At 37.6% G+C, this 27,941-nt stretch overlaps 1 protein-coding gene across 10 annotated transcripts in view; it reads left to right on the top strand.

Annotated features, from left to right (window-relative positions):
- The window catches only part of SNCA (synuclein alpha), a 150,079-nt gene that overhangs the window by 15,696 nt on the left and 106,442 nt on the right, over nucleotides 1-27,941 (top strand). For all 10 annotated transcript variants that reach the window (XM_061164758.1, XM_061164756.1, XM_061164763.1 and 7 more), the window contains one exon: nucleotides 1,343-1,485. In XM_061164758.1, coding sequence (XP_061020741.1) covers nucleotides 1,343-1,485 — 143 coding nt within the window. The remainder of the gene's footprint in view (nucleotides 1-1,342; nucleotides 1,486-27,941) is intronic.

Genomic DNA, 27,941 nt, shown 5'->3' on the forward strand with positions numbered 1-27,941 from the left:
CTCTTTGCGACCCCATAGACTGCAGTACGCCAGGGCTCCCTGGCCATCACCAACTCCCGGAGCTTGCTCAAACTCATGACCCTTGAGTTGGTGATGCCATCCTACCATCTTATCCTCTTTCATCCTCTTCTCCTGCCTTTGATCTTTCCCCAGCATCAGGGTCTTTTCCAATGAGTCAGTTCTTTGCATCAGATGGCCAAATTATTGGAGCTTCAGCATCAGTCCTTCCAATGAATATTCATGACTGATTTCCTCAGGATTGACTGGTTTGATCTCCTTGCTGTCCAAGGGGCTTTCAAGAGTCTTATCCAATACCATAGTTCAAAAACATGAATTCTTCGGTGCTCAGCTTTCTTTATAGTCCAGCTCTCAAATCCATACATGACCACTGGAAAAAGGTTTGGGTAAAGAGTTGTCTTGTTTCCCTTGAACTTGAAATTGTTAAAAGTGCAGATTCTCATCTTTTACCGCTTTTTCATAAAACTCTTAATTGAAGCAAACTTTTTTTTATTGTAGCTTTGTTTATTTAATATTTGTATGGAATTAATATAGAAACATTAATTCAACAGTTATATATAGTCTTAGATAATTTTTGATATGAGATCGAATCTCTTTCTAAATCTAATCCCAAACTATTTATACCATCATCTTAAAATTTAACTTATTTTTAAAAGCCTACTGAATCTCCATATTTTATTTTTAATGAAAAGAAATTAAGTGTGCTCAACAAACCATTTCATTTCATACTTTAAGTCCAGCTCTTTTGTTCCCATTAAAATGATTGAACATAAATCTTAACATTAAAACTTATTCTGTTTCAACTACCTGATGTTTCATAAAAGGATCAGCATAGTCATCCGTCACTCTGTTGTTTTATTTCTGATGATACCATGTGAGAGCACATATGTGTTCTGAGACTCAGAAGGTGTGATGAAAAAAACATGCTGAGTGATATCAAAGAGTTGGCATTGAAATTGAAATAAAGAAATACTTCATGCTGAGTTTGATACAACTACACCTGCAAGCCTTGCTTTCTGTAAACTTTCTTTCATAAAATGTCAACCAGAGCGAAATTGCTTACAGCCCTAAATTTGTGATCTTTAGGCTTGAAACACCTTTAAACATCTGCGTGATTGCACAAGACTATCTTGGCAAAGAATCTGTGTTTGGCTAAGCCATGCTCACTTAGCAATCTCAGTAACTTTTTCTTCTCCTGACTCACCAGTTATCTACGTGTGTGAATATAGGTCTTTGGAAGTTGATGGTTAGTGGAAGTGAAATTATTCCTAGTGGCTGTTGGTCCACCATCCCTTAATCTGTCATTGTTCTTGATTCATCCCAGTGGCTGAGAAGACCAAAGAGCAAGTGACGAACGTTGGAGAGGCCGTGGTGACAGGGGTGACTGCAGTAGCCCAGAAGACGGTAGAAGGAGCAGGGAGCATTGCAGCCGCTACTGGCTTTGGCAGAAAGGATCATTTGGGCAAGGTAGGACTGTGTACGCCTCATTTCTAAGCTTGTGGATCACCATGCATTTTCAGCAAGGCACAGAGGCAAGAATAAGATGCTTACTTGAGGGAGAGCTGACTAAGCTTCCCTCATAACAAAAAAAGTACTACCTTTATATGTATTCTTTTTGGAGATACTCACCCAGATAAATGCTGTGAAAATTGCACAATAATTGTGATTGTTTTATTTTCTGGAAAAAAAGTTAATGAAATGAACAGTGTAACAAATGTCTAAAAGAGCCGTGACATTTCAGAAAGAATGGGTGCTTTTATGTTGGCTGTGAATCTTGGAATTTTTCTTTGTTGGAGTATAGCAAATGCTTTGTGCCCAGTCTCTAAATGTTCAAAATGAAAATCTTTTACTTAATTTCTTTATAGTGATATCAGCTCTTATTAAATGGCCTATTTGCTTATTATATAACAATTCATTGCCAAATATATGTTTGTGGAAACTGAGGGGCTTAAACTATGATCATGGTTTTGGGGTGATTTTAAAATTCTCAGAATTCTGACTTTTCCTTTCTTGGCAAATATGAGACTCTAGGAAAATTATTCAAGAGTTAAGACTTTCATTATAAACAAATAAGCAACAGAAAATGAGGTATCATACACTGGAAGATGAAAATTTTACAAAATTCATCACCATAAGCAGATTTTTTTTTAAATTGAAGTATAGTTGATTTATAATGTTGTGCCAATCTCTGCTGTACAACAGAGTGACTCAGTTATGGTCATATATATATTCTTTTTTATATTATTTTTATTATGGTTTATTCTAGGTGATTGGATATGGTTCCCTGTGCCACAGTAGGACCTTATTGTTATCCACTCTAAATGTAATGGCTTGAATCTACCAACTTCCAACTCCTAGTCCATCTTTCTCTCTCCTCTCCATTTTGGCTACCATAAGTCTAATCCTATGTCTGTGAGTCTATTTCTGTTTTGTAGATAGGCTCATTTGCATCATACTTTAGATTTCACATATAAATGATATCATATGGTATTTATTTTACTCTTTCTGACTTCACTTAGCATGATAATCTCTGGTTGCATCTATGTTGCTTCAAATGGCATTATTTTGCTTTTTTATGGCTGAGTAGTATTCCATTGTATATATGTCACATCTTCTTTATCTGTCAATGGGCATTTAGGTTGTTTTCAAGTTTTGGCTATTGTGAATAGTGCTGTTATGAACATAGGGGTACATGTATTCTTTGAGTTACAGTTTTGTCTGGGTATATGCCCAAGACTGGGTTTGCTGGATCATATGGTAATTCTATTTTTAGTTATCTGAGGAACTTTCATCCTGTTTTCCATAGTGGCTGCCCCAACTTATACTGCAACCAACAGCGTAGGAGAGTTCCCTTTTCTCCACACCCTCTCCAGCATTTATTATTTATAGACATTTTAACGATGACCATTCTGACAGATGTGAGGTGGTACCTCATTGTAGTTTTGATTTGCATTTCTCTAATAATTAGCAATGCTGAACATCTTTTTATATGCCTCCTAGCCATCTGTGTACCTTCTTTGGAGAAGTGTCTATTATGGTATTCTCATTTTTTGGTTGAGTTGTTTGCTTTCTTGTTGTTGTTGTTTGTTAAGTTGTATGAGCTGTTTGTGTATTTGAGGTATTAAGCCCTCGCTGGTCGCATCATTAGCTGCTGAATGATTTTTGGTTTTTCCCTGCCACAAAGGCTTCCTGGTTATTCTTTGAATCCATACCCTTGCCTTGACTCTTCCCACTGTCTAGAAAGCTCTTCCCCAGTGTATAAGTGACCCTGGCTCACTCCCTTATCTCCTCAGGTCTTTGCTAAATAACACCTTCTCAGTGAAGCCTGCTGCTGCTGCTGCTAAGTCGCTTCAGTCATGTCCGACTCTGTGTGACCCCATAGATGGCAGCCCACCAGGCTCCCCCGTCCCTGTTCTCCAGACAAGAACCCTGGAGTGGGTTGCCATTTCCTTCTCCAATGCATGAAAGTGAAAAGTGAAAGTGAAATCGCTCAGTCGTGTCCAACTCCTAGCGACTCCATGGACTGCAGCCTACCAGGCTCCTCCATCCATGGGATTTTCCAGGCAAAAGTACTGGAGTGGGGTGCCATTGCCTTCTCCCTCAGTGAAGCCTACCCTGACCTATTTAAATTTGGAACCATTCTCCTTACCTCTGGTGTTCCTAATTTTTCTACTCTATTTTTGGCCAAAACATTTATCACCTTTAAAAATAATAACTAGCTTAATTATTTTTATGCATATTGTTTATTTTATTTCTTTCCTTCTGAAATGTAAGCACTATGAGGATAGAAGATATTCGTTTGCTCACTGATATTTCACAGGTGTCTAGAAGAGTACACATAGGAGAAAATTAAGCAATATTTATTACATTAAGACATAGAACAAGGAAATAAGTGATGTGCAGAGTGACTTTTTATTTATGTGTTTCATAAATATGTGTGTACTGTAGCAACCATGGCTATTCAACCATCCAAAAGTTATCATCAAAATGTTTTGAAATAGATATCCTGAAATCTGTAAGAAAGTATCTATTTGCTGACAAACTTGCCTACATGAATGGGTCATTGAAACAGTGATACAAAGGGAGGACTAAAAATATGTGACATATTGAGATTTTATTGTATGTAGTTATTACATTGGTCTGTGACAATTGATTCTACTCATGGAAAATCTGGACTGGCCTTCCAGTGAAGTTTTTCAGCTAATACTTAAATATGTGATTGATGATAGTATTCCTTTGTGCAGAATATGCTCTTCAAATAATCTTATTGCTCACGCTAATAATTATACTATTTCCAATTTCCATCTAAAATTATAATTCTATGTGTAGCTTTATTCCATTTTCAAAACTAGGAAGGACCCTCAGATTTTAGTACAGAGGCAACTAACATGTTTTGTTTTCCAGATCCTTGCCAACATAATAGAAACTATGGACCCTCTTCCCAAAAAAATGTACATACACACCCCAAAGGGCTTAATGGGATCATGGAAACCCATCAACAGATAGAGCTCATGATTAGACCAATTTCCTGACTGTATAGATGAGGAAATTTACAGAGGGAAAGTACTCAGTCCAAGGTCACATAGCCAGTTGTAATAGATTGGATTCCAGCGGTACTTTTCCATCTGCTGTTGTCACATCCCCAACCTCTTCCTCAAATTTACTTTCCTTTTGAGTTTTCATAAATAGAATTATGGACAAGGAGATTTAACTGAAAAGTTATTTGCTTCAGAATATTAAGAAACGAGGAAAGCTTGTACTGTCCTCGTCTCACCCCCATTTAATGTGTACAATGTAAATTGCAAATTAGGCATGAAAATGTTTCATTTCTTAAAAAATTAGGCTTCATACACTTCTAAAAATATTGCTCTTTATTTTAATGTTTTAAAGCAGAAGTCTAAATGATGTGACAAAGTTAACCATTTGGAGATATTTCTCTTATGGGTACTTGTTGTGTCTTACATATGTCCAAAAATGAAAATGAAGTCATAAACTTAAAAGTTACAGCATAGTTGTAGCAAAAAAAAAAAAAAAAAAAATTGAACTGGGATTTTAAATGGCTGATTTTTATCCCTGTGCTGTCACCAACAGGCTGAATGACCTTTTGAAGATCTCCTAAGACTCTTTCTTATATAATGAGGGAACTATAATAGAAAATTTTTAAATCCCAATTTAGCAGTAGAATTCTGTTTCTATAATAACTAATGAAAGATTCTAATGAACTTTCATTTTGGCCACATTTATGGGATGCTAAAAATTCTAGAGTTTAAACAAAATCATTGAATTTGTTCATTATGAAATGTGAAGTAATTTCATCCTTCAGATTCTGATCAGAATGATTCTGGTGAATGGAAATAAAGCAGTTTGTTGTAGCTTTAACCACTTGTTAATGACCTCATTTTGACAAGCATTATTCATTGAAGAAATGATACTTGTTCACTGTCATAAATTTTGCTAGATATTGAGGTTAAAATTATGAGAAAACCATACACTGTTTTTTTCTTCATTGTGCTTATAGTCTAGTGACAAAGATCAGTAATAATCATCTAATCACCCATAATAAGTGTGTGGTTATAAACTGTGATAAATGCAGTGGTGTGCCTAATGCCAAGAATATCTAACTGAATGCTTGACCCAGTTACTGTGGGCTAGGGGTAAGGCCAGATGCTCCCTTGGGGAAGTGATATCTGAACTGAGATCCAAAAAATGACTAGCTATTATCAGAAGTGAGAGTTAAAGGAAAAGCATTCCAGGCTAAAGCATCAGCATGAGAAAGTCTAATGTGGTAGGAGGGGACCATGGCAAATCAAAAGACCGCTGGAGCCAGAGCAGATAAGGATGTAGCCAAGCCCACATCACAGCTAGCCATGGTAAAAATATCGGTCCCTAAAAATAAAGGGACATATTCAAGTATTGTAAGCACTTAATCTGGATTTCAGCTTATAGGTTTGCATGTTGAAAAGATGTCTCTGGGAGGTGGGTCATAGAGGATCTTGCTTTGATTTATGTCGGAGAGTGTTTTGCCTATGTTCTCCTCTAACTAAACAAATGGGACCTAATGAAACTTAAAAGCTTTTGCACTACAAAGGAAACTATAAGTAAGGTGAAAAGACAGCCCTCAGATTGGGAGAAAATAATAGCAAATGAAGAAACAGACAAAGGATTAATCTCAAAAATATACAAGCAACTCCTGCAGCTCAATTCCAGAAAAATAAATGACCCAATCAAAAAAATGGGCCAAAGAACTAAACAGACAGTTCTCCAAAGAAGACATACAGATGGCTAACAAACACATGAAAAGATGCTCAACATCACTCATTATTAGAGAAATGCAAATCAAAACCACAATGAGGTACCATTACACGCCAGCCAGGATGGCTGCTATCCAAAAGTCTACAAGCAATAAATGCTGGAGAGGGTGTGGAGAAAAGGGAACCCTCTTACACTGTTGGTGGGAATGCAAACTAGTACAGCCGCTATGGAAAACAGTGTGGAGATTTCTTAAAAAACTGGACATAGAACTGCCATATGACCCAGCAATCCCACTTCTGGGCATACACACTGAGGAAACCAGATCTGAAAGAGACACGTGCACCCCAATGTTCATCGCAGCACTATTTATAATAGCCAGGACATGGAAGCAACCTAGATGCCCATCAGCAGACGAATGGATAAGGAAGCTGTGGTACATATACACCATGGAATATTACTCAGCCATTAAAAAGAATTCATTTGAACCAGTCCTAATGAGATGGATGAAGCTGGAGCCCATTATACAGAGTGAAGTAAGCCAGAAAGATAAAGAACATTACAGCATACTGACACATGTATATGGAATTTAGAAAGGTGATAACGATAACCCTATATGCAGAACAGAAAAAGAGACACAGAAATACAGAACAGACTTTTGAACTTTGTGGGAGAATGTGAGGGTGGGATATTTCAAAAGAACAGCATGTATACTATCTATGGTGAAACAGATCACCAGCCCAGGTGGGATGCACGAGACAAGTGCTCCGGCCTGGTGCACTGGGAAGACCCAGAGGAATCGGGTGGAGAGGGAGGTGGGAGGGGGGATCGGGATTGGGAATACATGTAAATCCATGGTCGATTCATATCAATGTATGACAAAACCCACTGGAAAAAAATAATAATAATAATAAAAAAAAATTAAAAAAAAAAAAAAAAAAAAAAAGAAAAGATGTCTCTGCCTATAGAGTGGGAAACAGATTAAAGAAGGGAAATAGTGAAAATCAGGAACCAGTTAGTGGACTACCATGGAAAGAGGAGATGGAAAGAGGAGATGATTGTGAATACCAAGGTGTTGGTGAGGGAAAAAGACATGGATTAATTCAAAGACTACACAGGAAGTAATATCAAAGCGATTCAGAGAGATATTTCACAAGGCTTGGTGGAAGAGGAATGCGACCAGCAGAGCTACCGGGTGTTGCTTGTTGAAGTGGATTAACGGCTGCGCCATTGTCTTGGTGGCTGATGGCTCCCTTGAATGTCACGAGTACTGCAAAATGACCGGCTGCAGCAGTGCTCAGTCCTCAAGCACTTGGAGGGTACTCGGCCCATCAGTCCCAGACTGATGAGGGGACACCTTTTCCTTCCTGCCTCCCCGCCTCCTTCCCTTTCTCCTTTCTTTCTTATCTCCATTTTGTTTGTTTTTCTAAACCAACAGCTCTAGTAGCTCATTTTTATTTTTCTTTCTTTATTTTCTAAATTTATGCCTTTGAGAATACTTATTCTGGTGTACTCATCTCCTTTTGATGTTAACAGAGATGTATGACTACAGATACCTAAGTGTTTTTGTGAATTTGATCGTATGAATGAAGCCACCCTTAGTAATAATTTCTGTGATACTAGATTAAAGGACAAAGAAGCTGTCATGAATTTTAAGAATTTTTTAAATCAGATATTATTAGCTTCTTTAATACATCAGCATAATCCATCTATTGATCTATATTTTCACCTGTGTACAACCAAGAGATTGCCAACCATACAGTTCATTACTTGAGGCTCTTTCACTTGTTTGGCACAGTAAGAAGAGTCTAAATATTCATTGGCAGAAATATTCAAGTTTTAAGTTCAAACAGCGATGTTATGTAAGTAAAATGTGTAACTTCTATTGAGAACAGATGATCCTCTTGTACCAAGAATATTATAAAAGAAAGGCACTTGAGTGTTATTATGTAGTGCATCTAGGTTTACAATATACAGCTGTTCAGTGCAGCGTTTGCTCCATTCCAACTGCTCAGTGGCGCTCTGCATGTGTTTTTTCTCAAGTAAATCCTTGATGAACAAATAAACGTCTCTTTAATATTATCTGGAGTGCCCTAGAAGAGTTAGATCCTCAGTGTCCCTGAAATTTATATTTTTGTAATTTTCCGCCCATGTAGAAAGTGAAAATTCTGAATAAACTAATTAAGGCCATTGCTTGACAAATAGTACAGCTTGTTGTTCAGTCACTCAGAGCTGTCCAACTCTTTGTGACCCCACGGACTGCAGCACGCCAGGCTTCCCTGTCCTTCACTATCTTCTGGAGTTTGCTCAGACTCATGTCCATTGAGTCAATGATGCCATCCAACCATCTCATCCTCTGGTGTCCCCTTCTCCTGACCTCAGTCTTCCCCAGCATCAAGGCCTTTTCCAACGAGTTGGCTCTTCTCATCAGGTGGCCAAAGTATTGGAGCTTCAGCTTCAGGATCAATCCTTCCAATGAATATTCAGGGTTGGTTTCCTTTAGGATTGACGGGTTTAATCTCCTTGCAGTCCAGGGGATTCTCAAGAGTCTTCTCCAGCACCACAGTTTGGAAGCATCAGTTCTTTGGTGCTCAGCCTTCTTTATGGCCAGGTCTCACATCCATACATGATTACTGGAGAAACCATATCTTTGATGATACGGATATTTGTTGGCAACATGATGTCTCTGCTTTTTAATATGCGGTCTAGGTTTGTCATAGCTTTTCTTCCAAAGAGCAAGCATTAATTTCATGGCTGCAGTCATTGTCTGCAGTGATTTTGGAGCCCAAGAAAATAAAGTCTGTCACTGTTTCCATTTTTTCCCCATCTGTTTACCATGAAGTGACAGGTCTAGATGCCATGATCTTCATTTTTTGAATGTTGAGTCTTAAGCCAGCTTTTCCACTCTCCTCTTTCACCTTCATTAAGAGGCTCTTTAGTTCCTCTTGGCTTTCTGCCATTATTACGGCAGTCAGCTTAATTATCACATCCCGTTTAGGCACTGACCTATGTACATGGAGATGAATAGATTTTGTTCAGGAAATAAACTTGAAATATTTATAATCTCAGATACTTGAAATATTCAGGTTTCATCTGCTTTTTTTTTCTTCAGAGCCAGAATAAAGTTCCTAAACAGTGCCATCTTGAAAAACTAACTGAGATTATAAACAATTATAATATCCCCAACACAGTATCCCAGAAAATGTTGATGTCAAATGTGTAGAAGCATGTATACTCTGTGATCCTGCCTTAATTTGTAGGAGGATAGCTCACCAAGTATGTACTAGGTGAATAAGACAAAGCCAAAATGAAAAATGTCAGATTGACATTATGATTTATAACATTTAAGTGTCCTTATTTTCCTTGATTTACCAGAGCTGTCATGTTTAGCTTGATACACATTTGTATGGAAACACTTGAGCACTACAGACCTTTTAATTAAATGATTAATCAGATGATGAATGTTGGCATCAGCTAATTCATTTAAGGCTGATTTCACAAATAAGCCAAAGGTCACAGGTGACCTTTCACATTTCTTTGAAGAAGTATACACATATAATATACATGATTTTATTATTGTTTATAAGGTGGTAATAGATGTCAAGATTAGTGAAATATTTTAATTTACAGTAAACATTTTCCTTTAATATTTTTTAATGATTGAAATAATATATTTTCTCAAATAATTAGTAGTTTGAGTCCTGCCTTGTGCTTGAACTGAGAGCATAACCAACATAACTGTTGTATTTAAACCTAAACTAAAAGCTTTGGTGAACAATGCACTGCCTGATTTGTGTTTGTGGTGCAAACAGTGTATGCTATTAATATCATTGTAATCTCTGATTAAAGCATAATGTGGTAAATAGGGAAAAAAACCTAATTTACCCAATTGATTTGTTTCAAAATGACTATAATCAATAATATTTTGCAATGTAGTATGTAAAAGTCAATATTCTATACTTTTATGAAAGTCTACTAATGCTGTGTAAACTGTCTCCATTTAGAAACCCATCTCTTATGATGGGATTTCTCTTATCTAATACCTTGCCAGATTCTTGATGGATGAATCATGATTCCTATGCTTAGTCGTTCAGTTGTGTCAGACTCTTTGTGACCCCATGGACTATAAACCACCTGGCTCCTCTGTCCACGGGATTTTTCAGGCAAAAATACTGGAGTGGGTGTCCATTTCCTCCTCCACGGGACCTTCACGACCCAGGGATTGAACCTGTTTCTCTTGTATTGCAGGTGGATTCTTTACCCACTGAGCCATGTTTCCTACTGACTCTGAATCTTAGAAAATTGTAAGCAGGAAAGCACCTTCTAATTACATACACGATTATAAGGGACATAGACTTAGGGTTACATTTTCATTACAATTCAATAGCATTCAGTCACTTAACAGGTATTTGTATGTGCTGGTTGCTCAGTTGGACAGTATGGGGAATGCAAAGTTGAATGCCACATGAATGGCTCTGGTCCCAAGGAACATGCCATCCAGGCAGGTGACTGATTTGTTAACCCTTGGGAAAAAGGAGCATCTCTGGTCTTTGAGAACTTGTTTTTGTAACACGTATATATCCATCATAGGAAAAACACTTTCTGTTCAAAATGAGAGAGACTTATCCTCTCAATAAATATTATCCTTGAATTTTGTTTTTGACAGTAGACTATGGAATCACCTCATGCACATGGAAATAAGAGCCACAATATTCTAGTTGTTTAGACACAGGAACATAAAAAGACTTGTACCTGAGTTTTGGCACCAGTGGTTAATAATTTGTAAGCATTACAACCCTGCAATATATACATGACTACAGATCCAATTTTAGTGTGCAGAGAACCGATCATGATGATAGTTTTGTTAGAGAAATATAGGAAGAGTGTGATAAAACTGCTCCAAGGTATACCAGCGAACAGCTTCAGATCATATTCGTGCATTTGGTTTATTCCTTCATAAATGCTTAACATGGAGTAAAATTCTGCCGAATGCTGTGTGAGAGCAATGTTCATACTTTTATGAATTAATTTTAATTGTGCCTGCCTAACATCTATTGCTACCAGTCCTTCACATGCAAAATTCACAGTATTTTTGACAGTGGTAACTCACCCCGTGTTTTTCTTGCCTGGAAAATTCCATGGACAGTGGAGCCTGGCAGGCCACAGACCATGGGGTTGCAAAGAATTGGACACGACTGAGCCCACAAACACGCATTAATCAGATACTATTATATGTCAGATTATTTTAAATTTAGGAGCTTTTTTAAACCTGTATTACCATCTGAGCCATATTTTCACCTTGTAATTCAATCAAAAGCCTGGAAAATAACATTAATAATTTTAAGTGGCAGGAATAAAATGAGCAAGATGTGTTTGTTGATTATGACATACAGTAATCTTATTCCATACTTCAGTGATAATCAACTTTCATGTTCCTAAAAAGTAAGAATAATTTGATTTTTTGTCCCATCAGATAAAGTCTTTTAGTTTTCTAATTCTCAGGGAAATGTTTGGTGATGTTTACTTTTTCAAGATACAATTCAAAAAGAGGTCCTATGTTCCCAAAACATTCAAAATATAAATCTAGAACACAGTTTGTTTACTTGAACTCAGAGGAATAAAAATAAGATAAATGAGGTGCCAATTGTGTTTTGCATGCAAATACACAATTATGAGAACTAGAGTTAGGTGATTCATAAATCTAATTGTTCTTCTCTGAGGGGAAAATGAGTAATTTGTCAACTCAAATATGAGGTAATTCTTTTATTTAAAAAACTTTATTAAAACTTTACCAAACATTTGTATATATAAGTTACAATTTAAATATTCCTGTTTACCTGGTAGTTCTAGTATCACTTAAAGGATGTTTTAAAAATTCCAAAAGTATTATTTAATTCCTATTAAGGTTGTAGTGTATTAATACAAAGAACACTTAGACACTGTTTGAATAAATAAATAATTTAATAAATACAAAAATAAAAAGAAGGTATATATATATATTTTATCTTCCTGATTAAAGATGGAAACTATTTTAAATTTCTCTTTTGTGTTCTTCTCACCTATACAATATGATGAATGTATTTAGAACTCCGTTCATAACAATGAATTCAGTTGCAGCTTTGGGGACTGAGGAATAATGTGAATTTATAATTTAAGAAAATCACATAGAATTTAACTGTTTGTGCTCACAAAGGAATGATGTAAGTCCAAGAAGCCCTATTAGCATATCATCTCCAGTTTACATGTTTATACATTTTATAAAAAAAGCAGAAAATTGCCCTTTAATCGTACACTGTATTATTTCATGCCATATGTGTTTCCTGAATGAGTACACACAGCTTTGCCTTAAGGCCTCAGTTCTTATGCAGTGGGTTATATATTATTTACTATCTGTAGCAAAATTGGAAAAAGCACATACTTCCTATGTGTGTCACTGAGTTTAGGGCTTAATATAATCATCACTAAAAACATACAATGTTATTAAAAATACTTCACCTTTAATTTCTAACACTGCAACATATGTAAAATAAGCACTTTAAAAAAATAATCTCTTTGTGCCAGTACCATACTGTCTTGATGAAATATAGATCAATGGAACAGAATAGAAAGCCCAGAGATAAATCCATGAACCTATGGACACCTTATCTTTGACAAAGGAGGCAAGGATATACAATGGAAAAAAGACAACCTCTTTAACAAGCGGTGCTGGGAAAACTGGTCAACCACTTGTAAAAGAATGAAACTAGAACACTTTCTAACACCATACACAAAAATAAACTCAAAATGGATTAAAGATCTAAATGTAAGACCAGAAACTATAAAACTCCTAGAGGAGAACATAGGCAACACACTTTCCGACATAAATCACAGCAGGATCCTCTATGACCCACCTCCCAGAATATTGGAAATAAAAGCAAAACTAAACAAATGGGACCTAATGAAACTTAAAAGCTTTTGCACTACAAAGGAAACTATAAGTAAGGTGAAAAGACAGCCCTCAGATTGGGAGAAAATAATAGCAAATGAAGAAACAGACAAAGGATTAATCTCAAAAATATACAAGCAACTCCTGAAGCTCAATTCCAGAAAAATAAATGACCCAATCAAAAAATGGGCCAAAGAACTAAACAGACATTTCTCCAAAGAAGACATACAGATGGCTAACAAACACATGAAAAGATGCTCAACATCACTCATTATTAGAGAAATGCAAATCAAAACCACAATGAGGTACCATTACACGCCAGTCAGGATGGCTGCTATCCAAAAGTCTACAAGCAATAAATGCTGGAGAGGGTGTGGAGAAAAGGGAACCCTCTTACACTGTTGGTGGGAATGCAAACTAGTACAGCCACTATGGAGAACAGTGTGGAGATTTCTTAAAAAACTGGAAATAGAACTGCCATATGACTCAGCAATCCCACTTCTGGGCATACACACTGAGGAAACCAGATCTGAAAGAGACATGTGCACCCCAATGTTCATCGCAGCACTGTTTATAATAGCCAGGACATGGAAGCAACCTAGATGCCCATCAGCAGATGAATGGATAAGGAAGCTGTGGTACATATACACCATGGAATATTACTCAGCCGTTAAAAAGAATTCATTTGAATCAGTCCTAATGAGATGGATGAAACTGGAGCCCCTTATACAGAGTGAAGTAAGCCAGAAAGATAAAGAACATTACAGCATACTAACACATATATATGGAATTTAGAAAGATGGTAATGATAACCCTATATGCAAAACAGAAAAAGAGACACAGAAATACAGAACAGACTTTTGAACTCTGTGGGAGAAGGTGAGGGTGGGATATTTCAAAAGAACAGCATGTATACTATCTATGGTGAAACAGATCACCAGCCCAGGTGGGATGCATGAGACAAGTGCTCGGGCCTGGTGCACTGGGAAGACCAAGAGGAATCGGGTGGAGAGGGAGGTGAGAGGGGGGATCGAGATGGGGAATACATGTAACTCCATGGCTGATTCATATCAATGTATGACAAAACCCACTGAAATGTTGTGAAGTAATTAGCCTCCAACTAATAAAAAAAAAAAAAAGTGAAAAAAATAATAAAAATATGCTAAGAAAAAGTAAAAAAAAAAATAAATTTTGAAAACTTAACACAAGTAAAAAAAAAATAATCTCCATTAAATGTTAATAACTGCTTATAATAACAATTCTTCTTCTGTAGTATTCTTCCTGAAAAAGGAAACTAATATTGGTGTTTGAATCAAGGGCAGATCACAAGTGTTCTGACTAAAACTGCTCTCTATGATAGCTAACTGGTCTCTGTCTTTGTACTGAGTACCTGGCTTATCCACACTATTGGATTTGGTCACATATTGGAGAAGCATGGCTGAGTGCAGAGTGCATGCGCTTTTAAGTCAGGGAACAGTGAGTTGCTCCTCTCTCTCTGGATGATGTCATTTCACCCCTCTGAGCATGGATTTTCTCATCTGTGAAGTAAAAGCGTTGGACTAAATGAGTTCAGAATATTTTGAGTCTATGTTTAATGGCTTGACTTTTAGGCCAGTTTGTTCAATTATGGATTGCCAGAACTCATTTAACCTTTCTAAACCAAACCTACTTGTCTGTAACTGGCCAGCCCCTGCAGAGTGAGAGTGTAAATGAGATGAATGAGATGTTGTGGACAAAAAATAAACAACCAACTATAATGCATTGTAGTTAAAACATTTTGCAAAGAAGGAGCCTACATTTTCCCTGAGTTGTGTTAGATTAGTGATTATAGAAGGTCTCTTCTATATTTGTTTATATTTTGATGATGTTTAACAAGTGAATTTCAAACACAAAACAGAAAGAAGGTGAAGTCGCTGAGTCATGTCCAACTCTTTGCGACCCCATGGACTGTGTGTAACCCACCAGGCTCCTCTGTCCATGGGATTTTCCAGGCAAGAGTACTGGAGTGCGTTGCCATTTCCTTCTCCAGGGAATCTTCCTGACCCAGGGATCAAACCCAGGTCTCCCATATTGTAGGCAGACACTTTACCATTTGAGACACCACGGAAGTCTGAATAATCTATTTATATAAATAAAATAAAGTCATACTGCTATTATTTTGCATTGGATTTCCCCAATGTGGTTTCAATGATTATTACATACATGTTAAATTTGGAACCCTTATGGCAGAAAGTGAAGAAGAACTAAAGAGCCTCTCGATGAAAGTGAAAGAGGAGAGTGACAAAGTTGGCTTAAAGCTCAATATTCAGAAAACAAAGATCATGGCATCTGGTCCCATCACTTCATGGCAAATAGATGGAGAAACTGTGGAAACAGTGGCTGACTTTATTTTGGGGGGCTCCAAAATCACTGCAGATGGTGACTGCAACCATGAAATAAAAAGACACATATCCTTGGAAGGAAAGTTATGATCAACCTAGACAGCATATTAAAAAGCAGAGACATTACTTTGCCAACAAAGGTCCATCTAGTCAAGGCTATGGTTTTCCCAATAATCATGTATGGATGTGAGAGTTGAACTATAAAGAAAGCTGAGCACCGAAGAATTGATGCTTTTGAATTGTGGTGTTGGAGAAGACTCTTGAGAGTCCCTTGGACAGTAAAGGAGATCCAACCAGTCCATGCTAAAGGAGATCAGTCCTGGGTGTTCATTGGAAGGACTGATATTGAAGCTGTTCACCTGATGTGAAGAGCTGACTCATTGGAAAAGACCCTGATGCTGGGAGGGATTGGGGGCAGGAGGAGAAGGGGACGACAGAGGATGAGATGGTTAGATGGCATCACCGACTCAATGGACATGAGTTTGAGTAAATTCCGGGAGTTGTTGATGGACATGGAGGCCTGTTGTGCTGCGGTTCATGGGGTCATAAAGAGTTGGACACGACTGAGCGAGTGAACTGAACTGAAAATTGGAAAGAAATAATTTTGGGAAACACTGGAGAAAACAGTTAGCAGTCTTTCTTTTAAACTGAGGAGAATCTAGAGCCCTAATATATTGTGTTAGTGGCATAGTTTCTGTCTTTCCTTGTGGTTTTTTGATGTAAAACCCATGGACAGTAGTACTGGGTGTTCTGTGGAAGACAGATTTGAGGTGCCCCAGGCTAACTGAAACTGTTGCCACTCACTCAGTGCCTCTTCTTCTTATGACTTGCTTTTTGCTTTTGGGATTAGAGATGTTTAGAGAGATTACGAGGACTCAGCATCCCATATCCAAATCCTCTTCTTTTATACTCATTTTCTGTAAGATCCTTTGTTGTTGTTGTTTAGTGACTAAGTTGTGTCTGACTCTTTTGAGACCCCACAGACTGTAGTCTGTCAGCCTCCTCTGTCCGTGTAATTTCCCAGGCAAGTATACTAGAGTGGGTTGCCATTTCCTACTCCAGGAGATCTTCCTGACCAAGGCATTGAATCAGCATCTCCTGCATCTCCTTCATTGGCAGATGAATTCTTTACCAGTTGCTCCACCTGGGAAGCCCATTTTCCCTGGGGCAAGGCCAACAAAAGGACTCTGTTCATATGAAGTTTTGATACCCAGTTCCGATAGAGCTTCCAGATGGGGGCAAGTCCAAGTAGTTTGCAATTGTGAAAATTGGCTTAGGCATCTTCTTGGCCCTTTTCCATTTTACTCAAAGGCAAGGAAGTCCATCAAAGGGAAAGGGACCAGAGAGGGCTTCCTCAAGCTAACTTTCCATGCCAGCAATTTCTAGAATGAGAGCATTTCCAGAGGAGGAACAGCCTCAAGCTCATCTGACTTTGACAACTTCATGATAAGCACTAAGGCTTAGTTTCATCTTTAAGGCCTTGTGTTTCAACTTATTTTAGTTATTTCCAGTGTAAAACAGACTCATTCTATAAACATTCAATCAAATCAAGATTTATTTTTTGTTGGAGCTTACCAGGAGCTCAAGTGCCCTTTCCCGCAAGTTCAGCTGAAATGGGAAAGTAGGTCTGCAGAGGGGGAAGGGATGATGGATGTGGGTGGGAATATCCTTGTTCTTGAGGGGGTGTGAGTTTCATTCCACACAGCCACTGATGTCCTGGTGACTTTCCAATGTGATCTAAATGGGCTGGACTGGTCGCCGCCTCATCTCGGGGGTCTGGGACAAGCATGCTGCCCTGTCACTGCCTTCACATCTTCACTAGCCGACCCCTTGCCAACACTTCTTTTCAAGGCCTGATCTGGACCCATGGGAAACCTAGGAGCCTTCCCACGTCAGCCTTAACTCTTAGGAGTCAGGGTGCCTGCGGGCGATGGAAACTGAACTCTCCAATGCAATATGGCAGTCCCCAGGTCCGAGAGGTTGTGAGCTCATACTCTGTTGGCACCAGGAAAGCTCAGCAGGCCCTGCTTCTCAGGCTGCATCCTGTCAGGGAACAAGATGCCAGTCTCTCTGCTGACAGACATCTCCAACCTCATGAGGTACCACCCACCTCCACAGACGGAGGGTTCATGGGAAAAGACTAACCCTAGTGTTCCACTTCATATCTGTTCCCCTGAAAATCCCTTCTTCTTTCTTTTTATGCCTTACTGATGGAAGAACAATGAAACAGTCTGGTATTTGAACTTTTATGATTTAGTTTGATTGTCTCAACAGTGAGTCCCGGTACCTACTTGGATGTGGGATAGAAAAGGGACCAGCTATTATTTTGGATCACAGTGCCCTCAATTTGTGCTTCATTTTCAGCCACTCTATGTTGGAGATGTTCTTTCAACAGAAGGGTTGGAGAAAAATTGATTCAAATCATTCTTGAGGGCATATTGGAAATCTATATTAAAAGCATTGATATTATGCATATTCTTCAAATCAGCAGCTTCACTTCAAAGAACTTAAATGATCATAAAAATTTAAGTATAAGGATGCTCACTTCACTGATTATCATATGAAGTTTTTAAAATATGCTAGACATTTGACAGTAGGGACTTAGTTAAAGGCATTCTGGTTGATCCTTAGAGCTGTTATGCCTGAGCAGTCATCAAAATGTTGGTGTGGAAGAATAACTGATGGGGAGGAAGGATGCTCTTGCTGCAGTAAGTGAAAAGAACAGATTATAAAACAATATGGACAGTTTGTATAGTATAATCCACCTTTATTTAAAAAAAAACAGCAACTGTGTGTGTCATGCATGTGTACAAAGACCTGAAGTGAATGTACCAGACCCTCAGTTGCTCTCAGTGATGCACTCTGCATTTCCAGCTGGACAGTTCATTGCTTTGGGGACTCTCATTCACTGTGGGATGTTTCTCAGCCTTGGGCCTTACTTGTTAATTGTCAGTAGCACTCACCAGGCATCGTACCAATCAGAAAAAACCTTTCTTGAGGAAACACTGCAACTGAGTGATTTTTTCCGGGTCACAGATTACAGTCATTTTATTGTCTCCCTTGGTTTACTTACACTTTCTTCAATTTCCTTTAATAAGTATGTATTGCATTCATAACAAAGGAATAATAAATAATACTTGTAATATCATACACTGTTCAACATTTGACTAAGCATTCTTCTGCTTTAACCGTAATTAGAACTTAGAGAGACTAATTTCCTCCTTAGTGCCCTAGTTCCCACTTATATTTGTTCAACTGACTGAAAAACAAAAGTCATCTTAGCTTTCTAGGTACTAAAAAATACAAGTATAGTATTTTCCTGTTCAGTAACTCACCTATCTACTTATTCATCCATTCATTTGATCCATATTTGTTAAAATCACGCCATTAGTAAAATACTGTGCCAGCATCATCAGAAATATGGGGATATTTGAGACCAATTTCTTTTGCTTTCGGCATTGACATCTAGCTGTTAATCATGGTGAGCGTATGTAGGAGTCTGTCTAGTAATAGCGTTGCCTGTGTTTGAAGATTTCGTCTCCAACTACTTCTTTCCTTCAGATGTGAAGTAAGGTTGTTTCTGAGTGAGATATCATAGCACTCATAGTCTCATATTATTTCTCAAAAAACTCTGGTTATAATACACTTTTTCCATTTATTCCTCTTGATCACAGTTATCAAACAAAATTTAAAAACTATTTCAGCAAGTCTATTTTGCTATCTTAACAGTATTGGTTTCCACATCCAAATTTCAAGATAAATTCTAACAAAGATTTTCGAGGAGTAATGGGGTGTTCTACCCAAGTGAATTAAATTATTTATTTTCTCTTTTTTGGCAAGTATATCATTTAGGGCCTTACTCACAATTTGACTTTGCCAAATCTTTTTACAAAATGTGATTATAAATATTTTGGGTTCTGAGAAAGATGTCATCTTCTTATACTCATGTATCCTTGAAACTTTGCCTTTCTCAGTTCAGTATATTGACACATGCTTAGTTGCTTAATCATGTCTGACTCTTCATGACCCCATGAACTGTAGCCCATCAGGCTCTTCTGTCCATGAGATTCTCCAGGCAAGAATACTTGAGTGGGTTGCCATTCCCTTCTCCAGGGGAAGATCCCAATGCAGGGATCGAACCCAGGTCTCCTGCATTGCCAGTGAATTCTTTACCATCTGAGCCACTAGGGAAGTACCAGGATGCCCACAGCATGCCCAAATCCCCAGAGTTACAAATAACCTCTCAATGTTTTTGTTAACCTCTCTTATAATATACAGGAAGTTGCAGAAGTGTCACTTTTTGATAGACTTTTTACTATAGTCAGTTTATTTCTATTGGAATAAGATAACTCCATCTTCAGCATTCCATTTATTTTATGAAGAAACAAAAGCTTTGTCCCTGGACTAGGAGGACCTTACATTCTTTAGCCTCTCTATAATCTCTGAATATCATCTCATTAATAGGTACTGCCTTTGGTTAATAGTAACTAACAAATCTGATTATCCCAAATGGCTAGGGTCACATGTCAGTATAAATTAAATTTTTGTACCTAAAAGTTTATTGAAATGTAACAAGAACCAATATTGTATATTTTTGAAAGTAGAATTTAGTTACATTTGCAAATAGAAATTAGTTTTTCACACTTAAAAATATAGGCAACTATGATTAAAACAAAAAGGCTTTAAGAGGGAAAAAATTTCCCAAAGTGCCTCTTTTTAGATATTGTTTTCATTCTTTATAGAAAGAATGAAATTTCTTCCCTGCTTCACACATTTCTTGGTCTTATTTGAAACTAATTGATGCCTTTATAAAAAAAAACTGTAAAGACTTACTGGAGGGAGGTGCTTATGTTATCATTGATGGTTTTATGTGAATTTGTAGTGTGTGTCTGTGCAAAATGCAATTTATGGTTGCATTTTCTTTAGAACTCTATTTGCTCTTTTCAGAATTCAACCATTTTATAAATGCATCTCCATAAATCTCTGTCATTGGCATACATTAAATGGCTTTGGCAGTACTTCCTTTAGTATTCTGGAAATATGAACATTAGCCATGTCCACTACCCATAGAATCAAGCCCCAAGACCTAATCCTGTTATTCAACATCCTTCCTTTCTCATTAACCATATGTTCCACAGTTACTTAAGAGAACTGCAGTTGAGACTGACAAATGTCTTCAAAAGACCTTCCAGTTACTTAACACAGTATGTAAGTTAATTCTACCATAACTTTGAGAAGGCTTTATTGATGCCTGTCTGATTTTTATCCAGGCTAAAAAGCCCAGCTCAAGCCTTCAGAACTCCAAAAACTTTCCCTTACTGCTGAAATGCATAATAATTTCACCTCACTTAGATCTCTTAGCCTTTGCAGATATGTTCTATAGTACATATTTGGAGCTTCCCTGTGGCTCAGCGGTAAAGAATCCATCTGCCGTGCAGAGGATGAAGGAGCCACAGATTCTATCCCTGGGTCAGGAAGATCCCCTGGAGAAGGAAATGGCAACCTGCTCCAGGATTCGTGCCTGGAGAGTCCCATGGATAAAGTGGACCTGATGAACTACAGTCCATGGGGTTGCAAAGAGTTGATATTGATGGAGTGACGGAGCACACACCCATAGACGTATATATTTGGTTGCTAAGGATAAAACCGTCTTTTCCTTTCACATCCTCCATCCAGTCCTTTAGCTAATCAGTTTACCTGTATTTCAAAATATATGTCTGATCTCACCACATCTCCCTTCTCCACTGCCAGTACCCTAGGCCAGGCCATCATCATTTCTCACCTGCATTCCTTCCCCTGCCTCTTAAATGATCTCCCTGTTTCCACTCATGCAACCTAGATAGTCTGTTCTCCAGTAGGAGAAATTCTTCTGAAGCAGATCAAATCATCCGCCTCCTGTTCTCCATCACCCAGTGCCTCCTATCACACACAGAATGACTCCAGGCCCTTGCTGGGGTTAAGGCCCCACGTCATCTGGTTTTCCTGTTTCATTTCCTGCCCCCTCTGTCCCGGTGCACTGTCCTCCAGTTGCGCTGGACTCTTTGCTGTCCTTCAGACCTGCCGAGCACATTTCCAGTAGTGAAGAAATACATAGAAAATGAGTTTTATGCATTTAAATGTGGACTGTTTCCTTCTTTTGAAGGCAAATGCAAATGGTATGGTCTTTAAAAAACCAAAACCCGAGTACTCAGAATTTCTGATATTAATTTTAAAAAAAGCTGCAAAAATGTATAAAATGGCAAAGATAGTCTCTCCTTCAGATTTCCTTGTGATTTTGATGCCTATTAGTAATTTGGTATATTTTGGAATATGAGCCTGTTCTAATGAGATTACATCTATCCTTTATTCCTTTCACATAAGTTCTTGCTTTTAAACACATTTATTACAACTCTAGTTGATGGAACATGGATACATGAAATTAACTTTCTCCTTAAGCACAAAGCAACCATGTCATTCATAAGATAAATCTTGGCAATTTTCAAAACTTATCACTGTACATTATTCATATGGCAATAAACATTTTCTTAGTAAACCACATAAGTTAGAATGACTGTTGGACAGATGGGCCGAACTGCAGGCATCCAATATTAAGCAGTTGGTGAGCAGAAGATGCCAGAAAGAAGATTGAGACTAGCAAGGCAGGAAGCTTCCGATTGCTCTTGAAAAGGGATGAGCCCTTGCTCCTGGCTTGCTGCTGTGTGTCTTCCTTTGAAAGTAATGCCTTCCAAAACAACTTATCATGTTTTATATCCAAACACAAACTCACGACTTTCACATGGAAATTGATATATAGATAATAAAATGAAATGTTTAAGCAGATTGAAAAAGGAACTCCCCACCCTGCTTCTGCCTTTGATGCAAGGATGACAGCTCTGAAATGTGTTTCCTCGGCAAGGAATGTGACAGTGTTCAGTCGCAAGCAGATGAGAGGGAGGGAAAGGCTGCACATTGAGGAAAAGTGTGTTTGTCACCGCCCGGACTCATCAGCCGTGTGCAGCTCTGAGTGGTCCTGGCTGAGACATCAGGCTTCTTCACGTATTTCTTCTGGAATACTTCAGCAATACAGAGGTCGTGAGGAGCAGAGAAAAACATTAAGAGCTAGATAGCTTTTGTGATATGCAGTAGTCATCCCTGAATTTTGATCAAGTGAAACTTGATAACTTATTCATAGGTTGTACTGGTTTATCTAGAATATTCTAACTGCAGGGTGTATCTTTGAGTGTGATAGATTTTCTTTACAGTAAACAATTCGTTGAAAACAAGGGATAAATTCTGCCTACTGTAATGTCTGATCTGGTTAAAACCATTTTAGTTTAACATGTCCTCTCCTTTGTAGAAGGGAATTAATTGATATCCTACCTATAGAAAACTATGTGTTAGGGGCCACTAGCTTCACAACCAAGGCAAATTTTGTATATATTTTCTTTCTTGATTCAAAATATATTTCTCAGATCGAGATGCCAGGGTCAATTGTGTGAGCAAGATAACTTGAGGGCCACAGTCCTTTTCACTTTCTGTGTTAGGACCCCTTTTAATTGGTAGAGTAAAATTTGAGGGGCCCGAGAGCAGATGCTTGTATCCCTCTCTACACTTGCCTCACAAAGCCAACCACAGTGATGCTGATCATCTGTACTATTTTATGCCTAGACAAATTTGGATATTTGCTTTGGAATTCATGCTCTCGATGGCATTAAAATTTTTGGGAAAATTGGTTATATGAATCAGGGTGCCAAATTTTGTTTTGTTTATTCTTTGTAACATTTTGTGGAATTATTTCAGCCTAAAATGTTCACTTCGTTGTTGTCTACCCAGACTTTGAACTCACATCAGCCAAACACATACAAAGAGATGGCTTTTACTTCCCCCAAGGTTAAGTCTTTTAAAATTCATTTTTTAAATTTGGTAAAACAGGTTTTTGAAAGTGTTTATGTAATACTGTTGTGAATTTTCTTCTTTTTTCCTTTGGTTATATGTCTAATATTATTTTTCAAATTGATTCACAACTTGCTTTTAATGGTAGTACCTATGAGATTCTCTCTCAATTCTAAATATTTCTTTCTTAATTTGTTTTTTGTACGTTCTTGTTAGGATTATTGATAGATGATTTATTAGTTTTTTTAGAGTTGAATTTATTACTTTAGGAATCTGTTTTAAAATATTTAAAGTGTGGTTCTCAGTTAATATAACATTGGAGTTTTTCCTGTTGGAGATACATTGTTTCTATAAATCTCACTGGGAGAAAAGCTGGTGTGGGATGTTATAATGTACTTGGCTGATACTAACTTTTCTAAGGTGCATTGTTCCTGAGAATACCATTGTTGGGTTTCATTCAGGCACATTTCACACTATTTGATAGAGTCAGTTCTTTTCAGAACCAATTATTGTCTGGATATTAAAACCTGCCGTCTTTTATCTGCTCATTTCAGATCCTCTAGGTGAAATATGTTAGACACAGTTTGCATTCTTCGTTTTCATTCCTTTTAAACATTGTATTTTCAGTGAAGGTTGAAGGGAATTCCCTAGATAGCCACCAGTAATGACTCCAACAGCAAAACTGTTTAAAAAGCAACCTCATAGGCAAATAGAGAACTTAAATAGCTCATACAAATTATATGAGGTCCTGTTTACATTCCTACCTATTTTCACATCTGATATTCAATTAGTATTTAATGAATTTTTGTCCAGTGCTATATGTGCTGATAACTTTTAGGATACAAGAATGAATAAAAATGTTCTTTGATCTTAGGAAAATAAAGAATATGCAACCCAACTCTGTGTAACAGTTATTCCAACAAATTTCAGTAAAGCTAAAGGAATAGTTTTCCCAGATCTATTTTAGACTCTAGGCGCTTAGTTTAATGTCTTTTTTTCTCCTTATCAAGCTGGAATCATTCCAAGCCTCTTAACTTCTGGGCAACCATGAAAATGAGATAGAGAGGATACTAAATCTGCCACAAATTTATCTTGATATCCTGTTCAGTCTTGATTGGTACTGAAGGTCACAAATAAAGTGTAGCTGTTTTGTGTGGATTTTTTTCCCTTTCTTTTTTTTTCTTTCTTGGTTGATAAAAAGGAAAAATAAAACAGCAATATGAGCCTAGAGCCAATATCTAAAACTAATTATTTAAAAAAAATTTTTGTCTTATGTTGGAGTTGATTAACAATGTTGTATTAATTTCAAGTACACAGCAAAGTGATTCATTTATGCATATACAAGTACATATATCTATTTCAAATTCTTTTTCCACTTATTACAGAGTATTGAAGAGTTCCCTGTGCTATACAGTAGGTCCTTATTGGTTATTTGTTTTAACATAGTAGTGTGTACATGTCAATCTCAAACTTCTGGTCTATCTCTCCCCTCATGCTTCTCCACCCCCTGGTAACTGTAAATTCATTCTCCAAGTCTAAGAGTCTGTTTCTGTTTTGTAAGTAAGTTCATTTTTGTCATTTTTAAGACTCTATATAAGCAACGTCACATAAGCAATATCATATGATGTTTGTTTGTATTTCTCGGTCTTACTTATTTCACTTAATGTGACAACCTCCAGATCCACCCATGTTGCTGAAAATGGCATTATTTTATTGTTTTTAATGGCTAAGTAATATTCCATTGTATATATGTACCATATCTTCTTTATCCATTCATCATCTGTGAATGGACATTTAGACTGATTCCATATCTTAGTTATTGTAAGCATTTCTGTAGTGAACATTGGGGTGCATGTATCCTTTTAAACCATGTATTTCTCTGGATATATGCCCAGGAGTAGGATTGCTGGATCATATAGTACTTCTGTTTTTAGTTTCTTAAGGAACTTCCATATTGTTATTCATAGGGTTTGTACCAATTTACATTCCCACCAGTAGTGTAGGAGGGTTTCCTTTTCTCCAGACCCTTGCCAATATTTATTGTTTGTACACTTTTTGATGATCTCCATTCTGACTGGTGTGAGGTGATATCTCACTGTAGTTTTGATTTGCATTTCTGTAATGATTAGTGAAGTTGAGTATCTTTTCATGTGCTTACTAGTCATCTGTGTATCTTACTTAGGTTTTCTGTCCATTTTTGTTTAGGGTCTTTTTTCTTTTTGATATTGCCCTGTATGAGCTGTTTGTAAATTTTGGAGACTAATCCCTTGTTCTCATTGTTTGCAAATATTTTTATCCCATTCCGCCAGTTTTTTGGTTTTATGGTTTCCTTGGCTATGCAAATCTTTTGTGTTCAATTAGGTCCCATTTGTTTGTTTTTATTTCCATTACTCTAGGAGATGGATCAAGAAAGATATTGCTGTGATTGATGTCAAAGGGTGTTCTGCCTGTGTTTTTCTCTGAGAGTTTTCTTTTTTTTTTTTACTTTTTTTTTTTTGTTTTTTTATTAGTTGGAGGCCAATCACTTCACAACATTTCAGTGGGTTTTGTCATACATTGATATGAATCAGCCATGGATTTACACGTATTCCCCATCCCGATCCCCGCTCCCACCTCCCTCTCCACCCGATTCCCCCGGGTCAGTATCCAGTCTTACATTTAGGTCTTTACTCCATTCTGGGGCTTCCTAGGTGGCACTAGTGTTAAAGAACCCGCCTGCCAATGCAAGAGACATTAAGAGACATGGGTTTGATCCCTGAGCTGGGAAAATCCCGTGGAGGAGGGCACGGCAACCCACTCCAGGAGTCTTGCCTGGAAAATCTCATGGAGGAGGCTGGCAGGCTGTAGTCCATAGGGTCACAAAGAGTTGAACACGACTGAAGTGACTTAGCACACAGCTGTTACAATCCATTTTGAGTTTATGTTTGTGTCTAGTGTTAAAGGATTTTCTAATTTCATTTTTTATACATGTAGCTGTCCAGTTTTCCCAGTATCATTTACTAAAGAAACCAAATAAAACTAATTCTTGAATAAAGAGGAATCTTGCCCTTAAGGACCCCATGTGAAGTGTTCCCACATTTTGCTGCTGTTAACAAGAATAATCTATGGAGTATTGTTTGAATTCTAGAAATGGCTGCTGTGGTTAAGGGTATATGATGTAGCCTTCTCCAGTTCTCCATGAAAAGTGGAATTAAACCAAATTCGTTAGCTATGTATCCATGAACAAGTTGCTTCATTATTCAGTCACATGATCTGTATAGAGTAAGAATACTAAAATTCTTATCTCAGAGGTGTGGTAACCACCTGAGATAAGAGTGGGCCCAGAGCCTGGCACAAGAGAGTTTCGCAGTTATGTGGTTCTCTCCCACCCTGCTTCAGTGTTCCAGAGGACATGTGCAGTAGTGTGTCTGCAGCATGGATCATTTTGTTCTGTGTTTAGTTGTGAGCTTTCCTGCCACACAGTGAGCTCTTTGGGCTAAAGACCATCATGGGTACAACCTTAGAGGTAGTGCTTTATCTTTCTCAAACTGTTCGCACGGTATCAGACACACAGATAGTTATAATTAAGTGTTTGTTTTCATTACAACAGCTTCACAGTAAGATGGCTAGAAAAAAAAATGTATTTTCCATTTCACAAAATCAGTTTTGAAATTTTTAGAAATCAAGTGAACCAACTTTACATGATTATTGAGTGGCTCAGATGGAACAAACTGAAGCTCAGTGATGCCAGGCTAAGTGCTTGCCCCACACTATAGAGATCACTGCGTGTCCCAGGAGAGTCTCACATCTCGAGTCACATGATTCTCATCTGTGAATTTGTGTGTATCAGAAAAAGTGTCCTGATACTCAAACTTGCTAGCTATTAATAGGTATAGACAGCCATTAGTGCTCAAATCTTCACCAAATGGAACACTGATATCAGTGCACGAATAGACAGGGAAAGGTTTATAGCCTATGTGTGTCCTTAAGTCAACCTTCTTCACTCCTTAGTTAAACAGTTTGGCTGTTAGAAAATTCTTTTATTTAGCAACCAGCCTTTTTACAATTTCAATACATTTCCTCATCACTATAATAGAAATCAAATACCTTGTGATTATACAGTGGAAGGGACAAGTAGATTCAAGGGATTAGATCTGATAGAGTGCCTGAGGAACAAGGGATGGAATAACTTTTGCAGGAGGCAGTGAACAAAACCATCCTCAAGAAAAAGAAATGGAAAAAGGCAAAATGGTTGTCTGAGGAGGCCTTGCAAATAGCTGAGAAAAGAAGAGAAAGGCAAAGGAGTCAAATGAAGATATACCCATGTGAATGCAGAGTTCCAAATAATAGCAAGGAGGGATAAGAAACACCTCTTAAGTGAACATTGCAAAGGAATAGAGGAAAACAATAGGATGGGAAAGATTAGAGATCTGTTTAAGAAAATTAGAGATACCAAGGGCACACTTCATGCAAAGATGGGCTCAATAAAGGACAGAAATGGTATGGACCTTACAGAA

Source organism: Dama dama, chromosome 17 (assembly GCF_033118175.1).
Source record: "Dama dama isolate Ldn47 chromosome 17, ASM3311817v1, whole genome shotgun sequence".
Lineage (NCBI taxonomy): Eukaryota > Metazoa > Chordata > Mammalia > Artiodactyla > Cervidae > Dama > Dama dama.